The 22,177-nt window shown below is 36.7% G+C and overlaps 1 protein-coding gene and 1 pseudogene across 3 annotated transcripts in view; both read right to left on the minus strand.

Moving 5' to 3' along the window:
• The window catches only part of DIAPH3 (diaphanous related formin 3), a 568,557-nt gene that overhangs the window by 111,818 nt on the left and 434,562 nt on the right, over positions 1–22,177 (minus strand). For all 3 annotated transcript variants that reach the window (XM_068526481.1, XM_068526480.1, XM_068526482.1), the window contains 2 exons: positions 19,367–19,462; positions 18,788–18,844 (listed from right to left, as the gene is read on the minus strand). In XM_068526481.1, the coding sequence (XP_068382582.1) occupies positions 18,788–18,844; positions 19,367–19,462 (153 nt within the window). The remainder of the gene's footprint in view (positions 1–18,787; positions 18,845–19,366; positions 19,463–22,177) is intronic.
• On the minus strand, positions 4,262–4,431 carry LOC137752283 (U2 spliceosomal RNA; annotated as a pseudogene).

A 22,177-nucleotide genomic window follows, 5' to 3' on the forward strand; every position in this document is an offset into this window, starting at 1 on the left:
ATAAGACAGAAGAGATAACAACATTAAAATGTATGGTTTTTCCTTAATGGATGACATATTTTGATAAGAAATACTGAGAAAGTTTCTTTCCTCCCCCTCTGTTTCTGATCTCCCTGCCCCTCACATTTTGTCAGTTATAATAAAAGACAGAAAAAGATATAATTTAATTGCTAATTAAAAATGCAAAACAATGAGATACTATTTTGTCTAATTGCTGAAAATTGTGAAACACATCTAGTGCTGTTGAAGGTTTGAGGAATGGACACAGTCACTGGATGCTGGTAGGAGTATAAATTAGTATAATCTCTTCACCATTCCCACGTCAGTGTGGCAATATGAATAACAAAGCCTTAAAATTGTTCATATCTGTTAACTTGTCCTGAATAAATAGTGCTGTTTATTAAACGGTAAAAATTTTTAAACCATGTAAAGGTAAAACCCTAAAGAAGCTGGTTAAAAATGTAGGGCCCATCCTTACTATAGGATAGTCTAATACCACATTTTATAGAGAAGGAAGCATAGTAAGTAATGAACTTAAGAACACATACTTAGTAAATTACATATCTTTTTCCCCCTTCCATAAATTAGAATCAACATTTAAAAACTAAGAGTATGGTTCAACTGCTATGGAAAACAGTATGGTGGTTTCTCAAAAAATTAAAAATAGAACTGCCATATGATCTAGCAATCCCATTTCTGGGTATATATCCTAAAGAATCGAAAGCAGGATGTTGAAGAGATATTTGCACTCTTGTGTTCATCGAAGTGCTATTCACAATAGCCAAGAAGTGGAAGCAACCCAAATGTTCATCAACAGATAAATGGATAAACAAAATGTTGTACATATATACTATGGAATATTATTCAGCCTTAAAAAGGAAGGAAATCCTGACGCATGCTACAACATGGATGAACCTTAAGGACATTATGCTGAGTGAAATAAGCCAGTCACAAAAAGACAGACACTGTATGATTCCACTTATATGAGTACCTAAAGCAATTAAGTTCATAAAAACAGAAAGTAGAATGGTGGTTGCCAGGGGCTGAGGGAAGGGGGAAATGGAGAGTTGTTGTTTAATGAGTTATAGAGCTTGAGTTTTGCAAGATGAAAATGTTCTGGAGATCTGTTTGTACAACAATGTGAATATACTTAACACTACTGAGCTATACACTTAGAAATTATTAAGATAGTAAATTTTATGTGTTTTTTTAACCACAATTAAAAAAATGTTTAATAAAAAAAAATAATAAAAACTAAGAGTAGCTTCTACTTCATATTAATTCTGTATCAATTTAAAACTACCATAATTAATATGTTGATATTTGACCTTGGAAGATATGATACAGTTTTTGGTGACATATAAATGAAAGTAATCTTCTAGGAAAAATGTATACATTTATTCACTTAATCTGGATCTAACTCATCAATAGTAGAATCATGTGCATTGAACTGAATTTTTTCTTTGGTAATAGACTATGTATTCAAAAATAGTTTATAAAAAAAGCTACTCAAATTTTATCATAAAATTAAATCTAAATGCATTACAAGTTTGTTACTTTGAGAGTTCACCTCTGATACACGTTTGTGAGTTACAAGTTGAGGACAAGGTTTTATGGCAATAGTTTACCACACTCAATATTTCCTGATTAATAGTAAATATTAGAGCATAATGGAATTTATACCAGGATTAGCGTTGGAAGGCCCAACTTCAAGACCCAGTTATGCCATCATGTGTTTATTCTTTCTTTCATGTATTCACATATTCACACATTCACTCATGTATTCACTCATTCACTCATGTATTCATTCATTCATTTCACAAATGGTTTTCTGAAGTTTTACTATGACATAGTCAGCTTTTCTAGAATAATGTTTTTGTAGTGTCCCCAGTTCAGTCAGAAAAGCTAGAGGGGCTCTGGATTGCTCTCACATGACAACAAGGAGGAAAAGACAATGGACAGGTACACCAAAGGGAATTTAACAGAAGAGGGTAAATAGGCAGCAGACTCTACAACATGCTTGCTCTTTTAACATATATTGACCAGACCTGTCATTCTAAGGTCTCTCACTAGAAGATCTGAGTGATGTAGAATATTATATTACTAGAAAGTAACACAGTCTTTCCTTTAATGGGCAGTTTGACGTGGAGTTCTAAGTTGTATCAAAATCTATTTATTCTCAATATGAAAAACACCTACAAGCCAATAGAAAAATATGCAAAAGACTTGAATAGGCACTTCACATAATAAGATATTCAAAAAGCCAAAAGAACATGGAATGGTATTCAAGTTACTCATGAGGGAAAGGCAAATCAAAACCACAATGAGCTATCCTACCAGAATTGTTGAAATGAAAACTCTCATACACTGCTGATGGAAGTATAAACTGGTACAATCATTTTAGAACACTGTTGGTCAGTATCTACTAAAGCTGAAGATACACTTATCCGCTGAAACAGCAATTACACGTCTAGGTATATTTCCTTTTTTTTTTTTTTGGAGTATAATTGCTTTACAAAGTGATGTTAGTTTCTGCTGTACAGTGAAGTGAATCAGCTATATGTATACATATATCCTCTCCCTCTTGGACTTCCCTCCCCACCCCCATCTCACCCATGTAGGTCATCACAGAGCACCAAGCTTAGCTCCCTGTGCTATACCACAGGTTCCCATTAGCTATCTATTTTACACATGGTAGTGTATTTATGCCAAACCTATTCTCCCAATTCATCCCACCCTCCCCTTTCCCCTCGTGTCTACACATCCATTCTCTAGTTCTGTGTTTCTATTCCTGCCCTGCAAATATGTTCATCTGTACCATTTTTCTAGATTCCACATGTATGCGTTAATATACGATATTTGTTTTCCTCTTTCTGACTTACTTCACTTTACTAGGCCCATCCACATCTCTACAAATGACCCAATTCCATTTCTTTTTATGGCTGAGTAAATTCCATTATATATATGTACCACATCTTCTTTATCCATTCATCTGTCAATGGGCATTTAGGTTGTTTCCACATCCTGGCTATTGTAAATAGTACTGCAATGAACATTGGGGTACATGTGTCTTTTTGAATTATGGTTTTCTCAGGGTATATGCCCAGTAGTGGGATTGCTGGGTCATATGGTAGTTCTATTTTTAGTTTTTTAAGGAGCCTCCATACTATTCTCCATAGCGGCTGTATCAATTTACATTCTCACCAACAGTGCAAGAGGATTCCCTTTTCTCCAAACCCTCTCCAGCATTTATTGTTTGTAGGGCACAAAAACAGAAATATAGATCAATGGTACAGGATAGAAAGCCCAGAGACAAACCCATGCACCTATGGTCAACTAATCTATGACAAAGGAGGCAAGAATATAAAATGGAGAAAAGACAGCATCTTCAATAAATGGTGCTGGGAAAACTGGACAACTACATGTAAAAGAATGAAATTAGAACACTCCTTAACACCATACAAAAAAATAAACTCAAAATGGATTAAATACCTAAACGTAAGACCAGACACTATAAAACTCTTAGAGGAAAACATAAGAAAAACACCCTTTGACATAAATCACAACAAGGTCTTTTATGACCTACCTCCTAGGGTAATGAAAATAAAAACCAAAATAGGCAAATGGGACCTAATGAAACTTAAAAGCTTTTGCACAGCAAAGGAAACCATAAATAAGACAAAAAGACAACCCACAGAATGGGAGAAAATATTTGCAAAGGAAGCAACAGACAAATGATTAATTTCCAAAATATACAAACAGCTCATGCAGCTCAATAGGTATATTTCTGACAGAGCCAGAAGACATGTATAAGAATGTTCTTAGCACTATTTGTAATAGCCCAAATCTAGAAACAATATAAATATCCATGAACAAAAGAAAAAAATTTCACATATTCAGAGTGGAATGCTAAATAACCATTAGAACAAACAAATTACAACCTCACACAACAACATGGATACAAAGTGTAAGATTATATTTATAAAAAGGACAAAGTAAGTGTAGTTACTGCTGTCACAGTCAGGATATGTGTGGGATGTGAGGTTATGAAAGGGAGAATCTGGAAGGGGCTGTGTGTTTCTAATAACATTGTTTCTTGATCTGGGTATTGGTTACATAGGTAAGCTTACTTTATGAGCATTCATCAAGCCAGATACTCAGGAAGTGTGTACTTTTCTATATGTTATTCTTCTATATACAGTATACATTTAAAATGCAGTAAGAAGTATAAGAGTATAAGAAACGTTTAAACAAAACAATATAATACTTCCCAGTGCACTGAAATGCATAGTGCCAAGTACTTTACTGAAACAAAGAGAGGGCTTTGCTGAGGCAGTAATTTGTACATTTATAAGTCTTTTATTCCTGATTTTGAAATACTAATAAGAACAGATACTACACTTGATCTTAGCCAAAAGGCTGAGAAGCAATAACTGAATCACTTTATTGTACACCTGAAACTAACACAACATTGTAAATTAACTATACTCCAATATAAAATAAAAATTAAATTAAAAATTTTTTCAAATAATAAAAAATAATTTTACTTTAAAAAAGAAAGTAGAAATAGTATTTGGTATTTCTTGAAAGAGTACAGTGAAGGGTTAAAGAAAATCTTAGTGTAAAACTATAAAGAGATTCTAGGTAGGACTACAGATCTGTTTAGAAGAGGAACACGTGACTAACCCTATAGGTCTACAACATGGAAACAAATAAATTACACTTTTCAAAACAGATAGGCATGGACCCGGGGGCAAAGGAACTACAACAAAGAGAGCAGGACATGAAAACTCATCACAAACTAATAATTAAAAACATTTCTCTCAAAACCTTCCCTTTCCCTGGCTTTAAAAGAAATATGTAGAAGACACAGAGTTAATTTCTAGGAAACATTACAAGTTACTATGACATAGTACCTAGAGTTACTGACTCTGCCTACTTCGTTCCATTACTGAATATATTTATCTCTCACCCTGAGCAGATCATGTCTTTTTATATTTAGGTGAGGAAAGGGAATGGGGATCAGTGAATGAAGAGAAAGGAGGTTAACAGAATCGAGAGTAATAGGCCTTGTCCAGTTCCCAGCAAGTGAGTAGCAAACAGAGAGAGCAGTGTTTAGGAAGTGATGAAAACCTTGAGACTTATTAGAGAGGATGCTACTGCCAACGGCTGCAAGTGTAGCAGGGATCCCAGGGGCTCTCTCGGGCAGTGCTTCTCTCTGCCTGGGAGACTGTACTAGTTACCTCTTCACGTCCTATGCCCTTCATTTATTTCTGTCTGCACGTTCAAAACTAGAGCCTCATCATCATTATTTGAGAAGTTGCCTCATGACAGGTCACAGTGAATTTTAAAAGATCCTTTTCTCTTTTTTTCTCCTCCTTTGGGATATGGGGAAGACTAAGAAAAAGGGATGAAATTATACTTTTCACCCAATGATAAAATATACTTTGGATTAAATAAAACCCTGCTCATGGTTTAACAAACATCAGCTTAAGAATCCCTTAGCCTAACTATATTAACAAGAATAAGAAATAAAAGGCCTAATAATAAAAGTTTCTTGGTTGTGTCTTATACTTTTAACCTTAAAATTCTATGGATTTTGAGTTATTAGCTTGTCAGAATCAAAGTACAACGTGTTATTAACATTTTTAATGCTTAACCTAAACAGTGTTTTTTGGTTCATCTTTCAACATGGGTATATTGGTAAATGAGAATTTTGTTTTCATTTGCATATTAGCACTTTTCTGTTGCATACATGCTTTAATGGGAAAAGTATGAACATATAATTTAACGGCCTAATCATATTTCAAAATAAAAAGAATTGCCAGAATCTTTTAACCTTGAGGCTACTATAATGCACTGGGTGAGGGTAAATGAAGTCAATATATGAGGTAAACGGTGATGCACTAACACTTTCTTTAGCACACTTCAATGTTCCTTTATTTCATTATTCCTCTAGAAATCGGGATTAGGCAGCTCCTCTAATTAACCCAAAGATTTTTGACTAATAGAAGGAGATTGCAAGCATAATTGGTTAAATGATAATGTACATAGCATTTAATGATCATTATCATTTATTCTAATATCAGAGCTAATAAATGGTGAAAGTGTTTAAGCCAAATGCTGTCATATCACAATAACGTACATCATGGCTAACACTAATAATTTCTAATTTACTTGGGAATCAATGGGACATGCAGCTTTCTTAATGCATGTCAGTGCTTTCTTAAATAAATTTATAGACCCTCGTAAAGTAGAAAAATATTTATCTCCTTACCTAGACTACATAACAAGTAGTCATACCACCATTCCCCTCCAAAGCACAAATAGTTCTTCTAGCTACACTAGCTACATCCTTGGCTTTCATGAGGCCAGTGTAATGTATTAAGACACTTATTTACAAACACTCACTCAATAACTGTAACTAATATGAATTCCAAATGCAAATCTCATCCCATTCTCTTGCTTTCTAAGGATTCAGTGAATACAGATTAGCCATCAAGTTCTTATGCAGCACTGGAAGGCTACTTTTGCTCTAAAAGGCCAAAAAAAAAAAAAAAAAAAAAAAAGTGGAGTGGTGCTTGATTTTCTCTATTAGGCATTTCCATCATTTTCTCTCACATTAAGAATTACAGAGGACAAATATATTCAGATATGTGCTGCAAAATCACTGGCCAATGCTATCTAAAGGGCACAAAAAAAGTGGGAAGACTGTCTGATTTATATGGAGAAGCACAGTCATTATCCTGAGCTAGAGGTACCACCGTTACTGACTCTCATCACCCATATCACTCTTTAAGAACGCACAGTGAAGAGCACTTTAGTCTCTGGATCACATAAAAATGAAAAGCTGAAAGCTAGAACAGAGAGAAGTCTCCTTTATACACAGTATTAGAAGAGAGAAAGTGAAAAAGAAAAATGAAAAATAAAAGTAAAATCTGTGTATTTTAATAAAGAAGAAGATAGACAGACAACTAACGAGAGATTTTAGCTTCTGGTTATTCTCAATAGGGATAAACTGAGTCGTTAGGTGTTTTGCCATCCTGACTGCCCACCTGCTGCCCATTTAGATGTTTCATACTTCTAACTTTAACTTTCTTTAAAGTTAATGGTTACTTTATAAAGAAATCCAAAAGGCTTCCAATGAAATACAGCAGTCCATTGTCCCTGACTCTGCCTTATTGATGCTTCTCCTGCTATCTCTTGATTCATCAATTATAGACATTACTTATTGATTTTCTATTGTGATAGATTGAAGCTTAATATCCTCACAGCTTGGGTCTCTCCATAGGGCTGCTCACAACATAGCTTCCCCCAGAACCAAGAAACGGGGAGACACAGCACCCAAGACGAAAGTCACAGTATCTTTTGTACCCTAATCTCAGACGTGACATACTATCATTTCTGCCCTATTCCGCTGGTTATACAAACTAATGCTGGAAAATGTTTGGGGGGTGGGTTACATGAGAAAGAACAACAGGAGGCAGCGATCACTGAGGGCCATCTTGGAATCTGCCTACCACAGTGCTTTTACTATTATGACTGTAAAATAGCATACAAGGCCATGCCAAATTACAGTAGTGTACCATGATTATACGGTTGACCCCTGTACAACACGGGGATAGGGGCCCTGACCCTCCACACATTTGAAAATCTGCATATGATTTATAGTCAGCCCTCCATACACGAGGTTCCTCCCAACTGTGGTTCCACATTCATGGATTCAACCAACAGCAGATCGTGTAGTATTATAATGTTTACTACTGAAAAAAATGCGTGTATAAGTGAACCCGTGTAGTTCAAACTCATGTTGTTCAAGGGTCAACTGTATATCACTTTTTTCTAGAATTAACAATTGCCTCTTATTTTCCTAGTGCCTATCACTCTTTCCATACTTGTCCCCAAAGCTTTATAATACAATTATACAAATATAATAAAAATTGTAGTCAGATATATCAGATTATCTGTAAATTCTACATTTCCCCCCTTATCTTCCCTAGAACTCTGTATGTTTATGCTTTTCCAAATACCGTACTATTTTTTCTGCTACTATATTTTTCATATCCAAAAGATTTTTGTTTCTAATCCTTTTACATATATAAATATATATATATCTTATATACATGACATATCCTATTCTTTTCATCATTGAAATATTTGACATCTTTGCAATTATTATGGTGTTATTCTCTGTTTACTAAGAGGTCCTTTGGTTTGTTTCCCTTCTTTTTTCATGTTGAATGTTTTCCTCAAATGTCAGCTGATGAGTCCTTGGGCCAAATTAATATTTCAGAGAAAAAAATTTGTGTGAGTAGGCTTGTTAACTAGGGGGCTTCTCTGTGGAATGCTCTTGCAGCAAGTTAGCATTTTTTGAGGGAAGGGGGCCCATAATGCCAGTATCTGAAGGCCTTTTCTCTAGAGTGTTCATTATCTCCAGAAAAATCTTCTGTCATCTGCTTGGAGTATACGCTTGGCTTACACTGAGTGGTGGTTGGGGCCAGAAGAGGATTATGCCATTCACGTCTCCTCTTTTCTCCTGGAGATCCACCTCTGTGTTCAGGTAACCCCTGTTTCCAGTGCAGCCCCTCACCTCTGGCTTGCACCCCATTTATAGAGTTTCCAGCACAATTTTTCCAAACAACATCTGTACCTCCCACCTCCTGGAGGGGAGGAGGAAAGGGAGGGAGGGAAGTGCAGCCGGAGGGTCACAAGTCTGGACTTGGGAGCCATGCTGCCCGGATGGATGTTAACCTGCTCCTTTGCCATCATCCCCACTTTCAGCTGGATGTCTCATTCCTCTTGTCAGTGGTTCCTGGCACCCATGATTCCTGAGCCCTTATGTGGTGCTGTGAGGAGCACATCAGTCTGTTTCTCATTGGGATTACCCGCTGTTGTGGGTTGAACTGTGTCACTCAAAATTTATGTTGAAGTCCTAACACCTGGTACCTGTAAATGTGACCTTATTTGGAAATTGGGCTTTTGCAGATGTAATCAAGCTAAGGTGGGGTCACACTAGATTAGGGTGAGCCCTAACCAAATGATTCGTGGCCATATAAGAAGGGCATGTGAAGACACAGAGACACACAGGGAGGCCATGAGAAGACGGAGTCTGAGATGAGAGTGACACAGCCACAAGCCCAGGAACACCGAGGACTGCTGGCCACCCTCCAGAAGTGAGAGAGGGGGAACGGGTCCTCTCTCGGAATCTCCAGGAAGAACCAACACTGCCAACACCTTGATTTCAGACTTCTAGCTTCTGGAATTGTGAGAGAACAATTTTCTGTTGTTTTAAGGCCCCCAGTTTGCGGTAATTTGTTTGGTAGCCTTGGAAATGAATACACCTGGATTCCAATTTCCTCTCTCCCGCATCATCTGCTTCCCTGTCTTTATATGCGGTTGTTCCAGGTTAAACATGTCTTGACTTCATAGAAGTTGACACTGGTTTTTGTTACTCCTTTTCCTTGTGGCTTTGTGGTGACTCCCATGGGGAAAAGGAGGTTAAAAATACCTTTATTATTTTAAAACCAAAAGTCTCTATAGACTTTTAATTTTTTGTCTTTTCTAAACTAGTTCATACCAATTAATGCACGTTAAGTGCAGTATAGGAACTATTCATAGTAAGAGAATTAATTTCAATCTCTCTAATTAGCACACCCATTCTGCATACTACTGTCACTTTGCTCAAGAATTTATAATAACTTTCTATTGACACATGCATCACGGGAGGTAGGCAGAGAAGGGGAAGAATGAGGAGGAACTAACATCTATTGAATTTATTAAATATCTACTCAACTGTAGGTACTTTAGTATAGTCCCTATTTAATCTTCCAAATAGTCTATGAAGCACATAGTGTAATTTCTCTTTTTACAGCTGAGGAAAAGGAAATCCAAAGGTTAAATAAGCTGCTAGGGTCACCCTTTTATTAAGTCAAGAAGTCAAACCAAGGCCTGTCTGCCTCTAAAGCCCGAGCCTGACTCCATGCTGTTTTCAAGTCATACTGTTTGACCATATCACCCAAGGCTTCTATAAACAGGATTCAAGAATCTGGCTAGTTTTACGCTTTCACAAATAGTCAGTGAGTAAGAACAGCTATTGCTATTTTTTAAGTAACTACTATACCTGACAGGCACTTGGCAAAACCTTTATTTCTGATACTGATGACAATCTTGAAAAGTGGTTTCTGTATCTGTGGCTACTCCAGACTGACCTTTAATGAGGGCAAATAAAATAAAATGTAAAAGTAAATCTAGTAGTACCTTAGAAATATTGAGTTAAAGCACCAAGTGTTGTTTTTTTGTAGGAAAAGATCTCAGACACATGATGTAGTTGGCACATGCCTGGAGGAAAACCAGCTGCATTAGGGTCCCCACCATCCCTGCTAGAATGCCTTCCTCATATGTAGCACGACACCCAAACAATGCTGAAACACATTGTTTCAGCATTGTGTTTCGATGGTATAGATGTTCCAACAGAGTGTCCATTATTTTCCTAATTAACTACTACACTATTTTAAAACATGAAATACCTTATCCTCTAAAAAAGGGATGACTCTGCTTGGCTGGTGCTCTAAAGCAGCAGTCCCCAACCCTTTTGGCACCAGGGACCGGTTTCATGGAAGACAATTTTTCCACGGAAGGTGGGTGGGGGTGTGGTTCAGGCTGTAATGGGAGCGATGGGGAGCGATGGGGAGCGGCAGATGAAGCTTTGCTCGCTCACCTGCCACTCACCCCCTGCTGTGCAGCCCGGTTCCTAACAGGCCTGGGGGTTGGGGACTCCTGCTCTAAAGCACACTCAGTTGGCCTACTGCCAAACTGATCCCTATGGTTACATTTGGAGATTAACCTTTAGAACTTTTAGGCAGTTGGAGAACAAAATGCCCTTTGTCACAGGGCCTGTGAAGCACCTTGGCTACTTTTCTTTCTCTCAGACTTTACAGACAGCTATTATTACACAAGTAATAGCCTCTTTTTTCAGCTGGGCCACTGATGCAAAAATTATCTTGCACCTCCCTGAGCAGTAACATCTCACAATCCGTCTAGGAGACATGCCATCCTCCACTGCCCTTGCCTTCCTTCCCCACCCAGAGACTGTCACTTTCAGGAGGAGACCTTATATCCTAGTTCTCAGAGAAAAAAGATGTCATCAGGTGAGACCTCCAAACTCCCTTGCTCAATATTTGTATCCACTTCTCTCCATATATCCTTTCTTTCCACCGTCCAGGTGCTCCGCACCTGTGCTCTCCCATCCCATCCCCCAGCAACCTCACCCTCAATACTGCCCCACCAAACACTCATCCCTCCCCTCCGGAGCTCCTTCCCTTCAGAATACAGACAGTAAAGCCAGAGGCACACGAAAGGCAAAGAAACACAGCCCCTCATTGAACTACAACCTGTTCTAGTTCCAGCTATTTCCCTTCTGTTTCATTCTTTCATACCCAGGCTTTTAGAAAGGACAGCGTCCACTACTCTAACCAACACTGTCTGGCTTCAGTGTCTACTATTCTACCACAACTGCTCTTCCAGAGGTGAACAATGACACCTGTGCCCTTCAATCCAATCTGTGCCTGGGTGCTCCTCCATCCTTTCCTTACCTGGCCTTTCTGAAGCCTGTGGCTTTGCTGACTGCTCTTTCTCTTGGCCTCTGGGAGACTGTTCCTTCCCAGCTGCATAACCCAGTGAGCCCTGCACACCTTCCTGCCTGGGAGATCCAGCAAGACTAATGACTGTCTTGGGTACAGATGATGTCTTCCCCTCCCTGCATCCTGAGTGAACCTCCACAGTAGCACAAGTTCACTGGACCTTAACTGTTTATCCTAAACAATTTATTTGTCACCAAAATTGTAGATCCACCAACCATTTGATATGTTTTCCACATTTGTGATTATGTCAATGAAAGTTTAGTTTTCAAATGACAAAAAAATAACAGTAAAAGTCATTTGAGAACTAGACTCTTATTGACAGTCACAAATGGGGAAAACACGTCATGTATATATGCATAAAAATGTAACATGTAAAAATAGAGAAAATTTGTAACAAACCAGTAATCAAACAATAAAATAATTATTTTTTAATTCTTTGGAGATTTGATAAAATCAACAGATCCTTTTAGCAGGAAAAAAAATATGCCCAAGCACAAAATCTAAAATGAAAGTACAGAGTTAAAGGAGCTTCTAGTCTATCCATTGACTCCTTACAAATCCAGACTCTGAACCTATGCTATAAGAAAAGGAGAGATTTAGAATGGGCCCCAAAATTTAAAGATAACAATTATAGTCCACTGTGTAACACAAACAGAACAAGAGACATATTAATCATAACAACTATTTCAGAGAAGTCAAGGACTTAACTTTCCTTATACAATAGTTCTTTATCTCCTTTTCACTCAATTTCAACTTATATCTGTGAGTGCTCATTAAATGAAAGGCATTTGCTATTTCTTGCATAAATGTCCTTTTAAAGCAACTTGAGGTCCTCACTACTTGAGAATTTTCTAACCTGTTCATGCTTAAGAGTCTGTTTGATAGTGACTAGCCAAAAGGTTGTCCTGCCCTGACTATAAATTAGAAAGGCCTTTCTGTCTACCCACAGGGCATCCTTACCCAGGCAGGAGCCCTGATGAGTTTGTTCTTCCTTTTGCTTGACTACATAGTAAATAGCAGAGACTGATGTTTGAATAAAATGTGATAGCACCCAAATTGTTTTATATTCTTTGCCTGGAAAAGTCTCCTTAAAAAATGTTTAAGTCTTTTGACACTTACAGGTAGTACTTAATTCTGCTTGAAAGCCCAAGTGTAAGGGTGTCAAAAACAATGAGTATTTTAATAGTTCCCGTCCTTAGGCAGGCACAAATTCATCAGAAAGAGAACAAAAAAGATTCTCAAGAAAATAAGCCAATGACATTTAGCAAAATCATGTAATTTGACTATATTATTCTTTATGCTCTTTCTACTTTAAAATAGGATACAGTTTTAAAAAAAATGGAAATGGTAGTTGTCACCATTTACTACTTTGATAGATAAGGTTTTCTAGACAAAGACTGGTTTGGTGTTGTCCTCACTGTTTTCAGAAAAGCCTTATGGTAGTTAGTGCTCAATAGACACCACTGAAAACCTTACAAATTTCATAATTCTGCCTCAAGACAAATTCTTGCTGTTTCAGAAAAAGGTAGGTCAAGAAATAAGGGGACCCAAGGCTGAGTGAAGCAGGGAGGGGGGATGGTTGTGTGTGAAGTTTTAATATATCAACAACAAAGCCTGTCTTGTGCGCCCCCCCATAGTGTTATTTTGTGGGAAGTACTGCCAATTCAAAGATATCTACCTAGCTTCACATTTAATTCTGACTTCCAGTCTTGGAGTGGCAGAGCAGCTGTGCCTGGAGGTAATACAATCTTATTTCTGTAAAAATCTCTCAAAGCTCCATATAGAAGTGGAAGAGTCAAAATAGATAATCAAATCCAAATTAAGCCTATTAAGAATTGATTTGGTGTAAAGATAATATAGCAAGATTTTGTTTAGGTTATGGATGCTCACTGAAAATGTGTAATCCTTGTTTGCCTAAAATTTTGATTATGTTTTATCTTATTTTGTCACAGTTAAATAGTTTTATCATTAGGGATTTTAATTGCATACAGTTTATAGAATTCTTTCTGATTACTCTATATCCAGTTAATTAAAAAAAAAAATCCCACTGTACCACTTAATGAAAAGAGAACCATCTAATGAGATGCAATCAAACTGCAGGCAGATGCACCATAAGGTGTGGCCGAACAATTCATATTTGTTAAAACTTTGCCACAAACGTTTTACAGAGTCTATAAGGGAAAAGAAGTCCCTGAAGAGAGTAGAAATCACTGTACCCTGAAAAACACCAGTCACTCAGTGGTAATACCACTCAGTTTTATAAAGAAAAAAAGAAAGAACCAACCAAAGAAAAAGAAATGGGGGAAACCAAGTCCTTGAAAGTCTTCTTTCAACCTTCATAATGTAGCCTCCACTATTATGCAGTCCTTCCCATCTTCATCCTTTTCTGCCTCTCACTCACTCTGTTACTCACCTGTGTCCATTCCTGAGGCTCAGTCCTTGACTTGCATTCTCTAGGTTTGAAGATTTCCTGCAGGTAACTCATCTGCTTATGCAGTGTTAGCAAGTCTTCGTGAGGGTATCAACACAGAGCTCTAGACTTGGCTTCTCCCCTCGCACCTTGATCAGCTCTCTAACTCTCCCCATTCCTTGCACGCAAACCATGTCGGCTCAAAGCGGCTACAAAGTCCTTTCGATTCTTTCTTCTCTCTAACATTTGTCACTTCGATTCCATACAAACTGCTCAGACCTGTCATTTTCCTGCTCAAAAACCTCAGTAGTCCAAGTTCTTGGTCTGGCATCAGACTCTCAGTATACTTATTCCCTATCTGGCCCTTTATTTTTAACCAGGCCAGTTGATTCACTAACACCCAAATATGGTATGATTTTATTAAAATGTGTTAATAAATATTTTGATTATCTTGACTTACTATTTTCTATAAACTATAGAAAATCTTTAGATTTCAAATGCACTGTATTAAGTAAAGAAATGAGATAATGCCCTGTACTCATTAGCAGATGCTTTCATTTATTTACTGTTGTTAAACTTTGCTTGATTAAGCAAGGGAAAGAAATCTAATTAATAAGTAACTCTCCACTGCTAAGGAGTAAATAATCCAATCAAGATTGAACCTCACCCTACACATCTGATGCAACAACCTTCAAACCTGTGACGATCAAATATCTCCTTTTGATGACATAACATATTAGGGAGAAGATGAGAAGGATAACTCCTTCTAGCTACAGCTAGAGCTTTAGCAATTGGCATACTAAGTCCTACTTATTTGGGTGACAACCGCAGACCCGATTTTGCTCAATGTACACTAATTGTTCTATGCAAGCCTAAACATAAGCATGTCTGTTCATTCAACACATTCTTACTAAATATCCATGTGTCGGGCACCAACCCATCGAAGAACTGGGGTTACAGCAGTAAACAAGGCAGAAATCCTCCTTTATTGTCTTGTTTGCACCCTGATGGGACTCAGGAGTAGTGTGGCAGACACTGAATAAGAACATTTTAAGGCAAATGTGTGTTGCATAATAGGAAAAACCAGGGTGCTAGTAAGAGCATACAGGTGCTTATAAGAGCATACGGTTTTACAGGGTTCAGACTAAGGTTTAGAAAAGACCTCCTGGGAAAGTGTGTACATGCTGCTTCTGCTTCTTGGCTCACGCTTGCCCTCAGGGTTTTGCCTCATTTCTACTTACCCTTCAAAACTCAGCTTTGATTTCAGGTCCTTCTAGAAGCCAAGTTTGAATTGTCCTCATAAAGTCTGGATTGGTCTTTCAGACTTCTTGGTGTTCCAAAAGCTCTGTGCATTACCGCTATCTTGGCATTAACCAGATATATGAGAATTGTTGCTCATCTGTCTCCCAACTGGATGGTGGATTCTTAGAGGGAATCTCTACATATTAAGTGCCTAGCAAGTGCTTAATACATTTTGCTAAATAAATGAATGAGTGAAGGTTTAGCAAGGAAAAATACCAAACACTTAATTTCTTCCTAGGTCTTAACAGACAAAGCAAAAGATAAAACAGGGAAAGGTTTTAACCAAAGTATTTTGGGTAGAGATTTGGAGCACAACACAAGGGCTGGATTATTCAGTGTGTACAATTTCTGGAGTTAGAATACTTGAGGTCATCTTTTGCCAAAATATATTCCATGATATTTTAGCCCCAAGGTCTCAGAGGATATTTTATCAGGATTTTCTCATTCTGAAATAAAAGATGATCTCTCTCTCTCTACACACACACACACACACACACACACACACACACACACACATATGTAGTCTAAGTCTATATTTATAATCTATATATAATCTAAAATTTCCATGATCTTTCTAACAGAGTATAAACTTATTAGATTAATTTAGATATTTTAATACAGAGTTTATTAAAAGAAATAAACAGTGGTCCTCATTCAAGAAGGTGGTTTATCCTTGTAATCCAAGCCTCAGATAAAGAAAAGAATGCTATCTAGTTGTTCAATCTGGGAACAAGGGAGAAGATAGACCAGAGGCTAGAAAACCTCTGAGAGGGTGTGAGGGTGTATCTCAATAGCTCGAACTTATGTCACAAGAGAAAAATATGTATACACATGGTTCTCCCAGATGATGGGAAGAGGAAAAGATAGAGATTCAAGCAGTTGTATTCAGAGCACGACATGGCAGAGAGATTAAGAGCTTGGACTCAGAAGTCAGGTGGACCTGGGTTTGAAATTTGGCCATAGGACTGGACACAAACTATCAGACCTGTTCAATCCTTGGTTATTTTTGACTATAAAATAGAGATAAAAACATTGACTATCTGATAGGATTATTGAGAAAATTAAATGGGATATGTATAAAGCATTTCAACATATTGCTTGGCTTTTAACTTAAATAACTCAATAAGCAAAGTAACAGTAAATATTAACTTATTATTATTACTATTAATATTATTTTACTTAGGATGCAAACAAATTTAAAGTAATTGTAGAAAATCTCATATATCTTTTAAAAATAATGAGATAATATCAACTACTATATATTTTTAGAAAATATAAATATCAGGTGTTAGTTTTGTTTAAGTTCATGAAAGCAAACTAAAAAATAAAAGGGGTTTCCATGTTACATTTCAGTTGCATAGTTCAGTTGTAGGGTTAGTACTTTCAGTGAAAACACAGTAATTTTTAGAAAAAGATTTCAAAATGAACTCTGAAATGTCATCTTTTTCTAAAAATACGCATGATGCTTGTTGCAATGTCCTTAACCAAATTCTGCATTTTTCAATGTCTAGTCTGATAAATCTATCTTTATACATACAATCCTTAAAGATTAATCTGGTGGTTTGAATTTTTTTTACTTGGTTAGAAGTATAAAGGGAAAACAACAGAAATATCAATGAAAATACTTTTTTAAAATACTTTAATCCACTACATTTTTATTAGAACAGAGAATTTGATCTTTATGGTATACCTCCCTTGGTTTGCTGTATAATCTACTTGCTTAATTATCACAAAAGCCTTATAACTTAAGATAGTACATTGGCCTTGGTAGTGATAGAAGTGTAATGCTCACCTGCTTTTTTCATCTGGACCAAAAGTATCACAATTTACAAGTATAGATGAACCTTTGTAGCCTGGACACTTTACTAACATTACAGTCACAGAAGGACTGTGTTTCTCAAGGCCAGTACACAAATTTATCTTAAATAATTTCCCCCTACATAATGGCCAAAATATTTATTTTAAATTAAACACAGCATGGGTATCTGTATGCCATTATAATCATATCATATGGCTGTGGGTCTTTTCTTTAATGACTTACAATGGGAGCTGAGTTGTTTATTTCATATATTGTATTGATAATAATAATTAAAAAATCTAAGTACCTATATTCAATCAAACAAGAAACACGATGGAAATCAATACTATATTATGGTTGTGGCACTAACTAGCTCTGTACTCTTAGAAAGTTTTCAGCCTCTCTGAGTTTCTCTGTCCTCTACAGTTTTTGCCATTATTTAGTATATCATAATGACTCTAAATAATAACCCAAAGCTAGGGATTAATTATCCACAATGAATTTTTCTGACTTATTACAATTTTTTCTTCCTATTGTTAGACTAGGGAAAGGCAAAACAATAAAAACATACTATTGAAAAAAGTCAAAGATCTATTTAAAATTTTGGTGTAGATTTTTACCTTTTCTCTCATTTATTAAGCATGTATTATGTATACTTTACCTTGAGCAGTAAGGATCTACACAGCTATTAAAAGATCATTACATTCATGTCTTTTTCTTATTTACCTCATACTCTTTTTTTAAGTTATCCTAGAAATTCGACTTAAGTTTCTCTACTCAGTCAAACATTAATACTTCTAGAACATAATTCATCTGTACCCAAAACAACTCTTGAATAAAATCTGTCAAGTATCTTTTCATTTCTAAATCTGGTAAACTTTGGTAACAATCTCACTGAATAAACGGCAGTCACGATGGATGAATTTGACTTTGACTATGAAAGGTAAGCAGAACCCTGTAATACATAACAGTGAGGGAAAGGGAACCAAAGTAAATAAAACCCAATCAACACAAAATGACATCTTGAAGACAGGAAGAGGGCTCCATGAGGTTGGGTGTTCAGGAGCCAGTTAGAGATGTCTGAAAGGAGTCAGTCTCAGATAAATATCGGAGACTAAGTTAACTCACCTTCTTTTTAGTGATTCTAGCACATCCCGCCACAATAATATCACATGAAGCTCATCTGTATTAAAGATTTTGCCAAAATGCTGGTCACAGTGTTTCACACTGTACTGGCAAATACGGTACAGTAAAACAGCTAACAATTCAATATTTCAAATTGTATCTTGATGTAAAGCAAATCCACTACTTAAAATAGTACTAAGAAAGCACAATGCTTTTGAAAGGATACACTGGAAAACACTGATCAGAAATGTGTGAGATAACTTCAAATAATAATAATAAAAGTAAAACATGCACTTGAGACCTGAAAGAAGAATCCTCGACACTACCTCAAGGCAATAATGGAAGGATGGAAAATATGAGTGCACGATCGCATTGCAAATATGTACATCCACACATTTTTACTATTTTAGTCATACTGAAACTCAAGAACTTCACAGCAGCCTACTAAAATCACAGATCACCAGGATAAAAGTAGATAAGGAGAATGTGCAATTTATGAATACGGTTTATTACCATGATTACAAACTTTCAGGACAGGCCGAGACGCTGGACTGAGACTTCGCCGAATATCTGTTAAAAATATATATATAAAAGAATCTTAATATAGAGGTCTGTTCATCTCAGGAAGTATAATAGTATTAGACATATTTCCAAGGTTAAGTATTTCTGGAAGCGAAGCAATGCTTCAATACCCTGAAATACTTGAAGCAATAATGTTATGACTTTTACTTCTCATTTAATTATGCTACTGTGAACTCCACTGGGATAAGGTACATATGGTTCTTTAGATGAGACCTGTCACACTAATCAGGCTTTTCCAGGTTCAGTGCATTGATTTGTTAATGCGCTACTGACACTGGCCAACTGGAACGCTTCTCTCTCTGACACTTGTCATTGCAAGGGAAGGATTAAACAAACTTATAAAACTTCTGAAGATTTGTTGCCCACAGCACTGCATTCTTGACACATGACTTTAAAAGAATTACAAAAAGCGGGGGCGGGAGCGATGTTGGCGCACGCGGGGTGCGGGGGTGGGGGTTGTTCTTCGTGATAGTCCCCTAGAAAGGAACACGAAACAAGTGCAATGTTCACCTTTCGGCTTCGGTGTCCTTTTCCTTCGGTCGCGGAAGGCAGCCCCCGACTGCAAGGCCTCCAGCAGACTATCCATCACTCCTGTCTCATCACCCTCTGTGAAAAGAGATGCAGGGAATTCCATCAGCCCTCGGGGTTACCATAGCAATGTCAGAGCATGCGCAGAAACTGGTGATGGTATGGTAGGGGGAAAAAAGATCAGATGCCAGGACTAAGCCAGCAATTTCAAAATATGATAGGACTTAACTCTCTCATAAATCAAATATCTTTTAATGAAATCTGCCTCATTAGTGCCCGTGTTATTGTCCACTAAAGAGAACCGAGTTCCACTGATTCACTTCAGAGCACTGCTTTTATAGTCTGGCGGCAAAATAACTTTAAATGGAAGGTGATTCTAGTCATATCTGTGTCTCAGGTTATCATAAATCACATTTTCCTTGTAGAAATGGGTTATTTTCAAGGCATCGGCTCCTTTTCTAAAATCGACCAGGTGTGGGAGAGTGTTTCTGTTGTCGTTATTGATATTCTGCTGTCTAAACTTATCATACAAAATTATATTTCCAGGCTAATTTCTGTGAACATGCTCCCAACGATTGATTCTTCATATCAGGGTAATTGTCCCCAGACTTTAGGTGACACAGAACAATCACTGCAAACTTTTACAGAATGTATGAAAAGTTTGTCTTCTATAATGAAAAATAAACCAAAAGAGGCTCTCAAAAATCTAAAGGATTATATCACTTTATGATTAGTTTAAATTGATATTCTGTATATAATTGATGAAGATGTGGTTATAGAGCCATTTGTCTCTATCTGGTTATCTTGTAATAATCTATAGCTATTTATACCTGTCAATGCTAAATGTTATTTAAAGGAAGTGGTAAAAAAAAAAAAAAAGCTTCAAAGAAACCATTGGATCAACCTAAATTCATGAAAATGCCAAAGATTTTTTTTTTGTCCCTTAGAGAGAAGTTATTTTCAGGCATTCTCTATGAAATTGTATGGCTGGTATACAGTCATGTGTAAAGTACTAGAAAACTATTTTCCTCTGGATTTTTTATTTCTTTTTTTGAAACGCAATCCCTTTATAGGGAACAGATGACAAATGAATGCAGTAGCGTACAAATAACACATTCATTTACAGTTTATAAACAGATATGTGAATATAAACATGTGTCAGCCCTTTTCAATCTGGTTCTGTTTCATTTTTAGAGAAGTACTAAACCTCGTAGGTGTAATCCAAAAACAGGTGGGTGAGAAACAGAGTATTTGGAGGTTGTTAACTTACATGTAGATTTAATTCTAAAGTGGCTTGATGGCTATTTTAATTAAAATACGTCAAATATTTCAGACACTTTAATTAGTAACTATCTTTGAAAATTTACACTCAAACTCAACTATATTTTTTCTAAAAAGAACTGCAGGTAAAGCTAAATATTTAAGGTAGTGAATATATTTCATTAGTAAAAGGAAACATTGAACGTTCTTTAGTAAGTTTGCTGTTGTTAGTGGTACTGATGAAGTGATGTGAAAGTACTACATGTGTATTATAAGCCTGAGCAGATGGGTAAACATGCTGATGCTGTTGGCAACAGGGATGCTTGCTGTGGGATGCGAGATACAAATATGGAGTGGGAGAAGGAGAGGAAAAACCATGAAGTGCTGGATTGCATCTAAAGGTATCATTATTACACATTGGAAAAAAGAATCATACATCCATACTGATACTGAAAATTTTAAAATTTATTAAATACGGGTGAAGAAAAGGCTCTGCTTTAAATAAGAATGTCAACCAATAGATGTCAAAGATATAAAGAGGACCGAGTTCCATTAATATAAGAGATAGATAAGGGAAACAGAAAATTCACCATATCACAACTCACACAGTAAGAATTAATTAGGCAGAAATCATCAATGGTTACAAAACCCATTGTATGTAAGGTTTTGGAGGAACATCGTATGGAGAAATCTCAAAGATATCACCTTACCCAACTAATCAAATTTGACATCACCAGTAATGGGGCACACTGACAATAATTGTCTCCTGAAGTGATGCACTGAGATGGACACAATATAAACTGTGTAAAAATATTTAACCAGGGAATTCCCTAGAGGTCCAATGGTTAGGACTCCGCACCTCCATTGCCGGGGGCACAGGTTTGATCCCTGGCTGGGGAACTAAGATCCCACAAACCGTGCGGCATGGCCAAAATAAACAAAAGCTTAAAACCATCTTTAACAAAAACAAACTAAAAAAAGGACAAAAACAAACAAACAACAAAAAAATTTAACCTGCATCTAAATGTAAGGAAACAATCTTACAAATCCAAAGTGAGCGACATTCTGTGAAACAACTGGTCTGGGTTCTTAAAAATCATCAATATCATGAAAGACCAAGAAAGAGAAAGAGAGGAGAAAAGCTTAGGGAAGCAGCATTCTAGCTTAGAGGAGATTAAATAGACATGGCAACTAAATGCAACACACAATTTTCCATTAGCTCTCGGGTTGTAAAAAAGTCACAGATGACATTATTGGGATAATTAGACAAATTTTAAAATTTGCTGGGTATTAAATAATTATATTGTACCAATGTTAGTTACCTGAGTTTGATAATTATATTATGATCAGGGAGGATAATGTCACTGTTCTTAGGAGACAGATGCTGACATGTTCAGGCTCACTAAACAACTTACACCACAGTTCCACGTTCTCAATTTCATGCCTTTGATCATGCTGTTTTGTCTACACAGAACATCCTTCCCACTTTCTTCACCAATCTAACTCCTTCTCCTTCAAGAGAGATAACTGAGA

The sequence above is a fragment of the Eschrichtius robustus genome, chromosome 18 (genome assembly GCF_028021215.1).
Source record: "Eschrichtius robustus isolate mEscRob2 chromosome 18, mEscRob2.pri, whole genome shotgun sequence".
NCBI lineage: Eukaryota > Metazoa > Chordata > Mammalia > Artiodactyla > Eschrichtiidae > Eschrichtius > Eschrichtius robustus.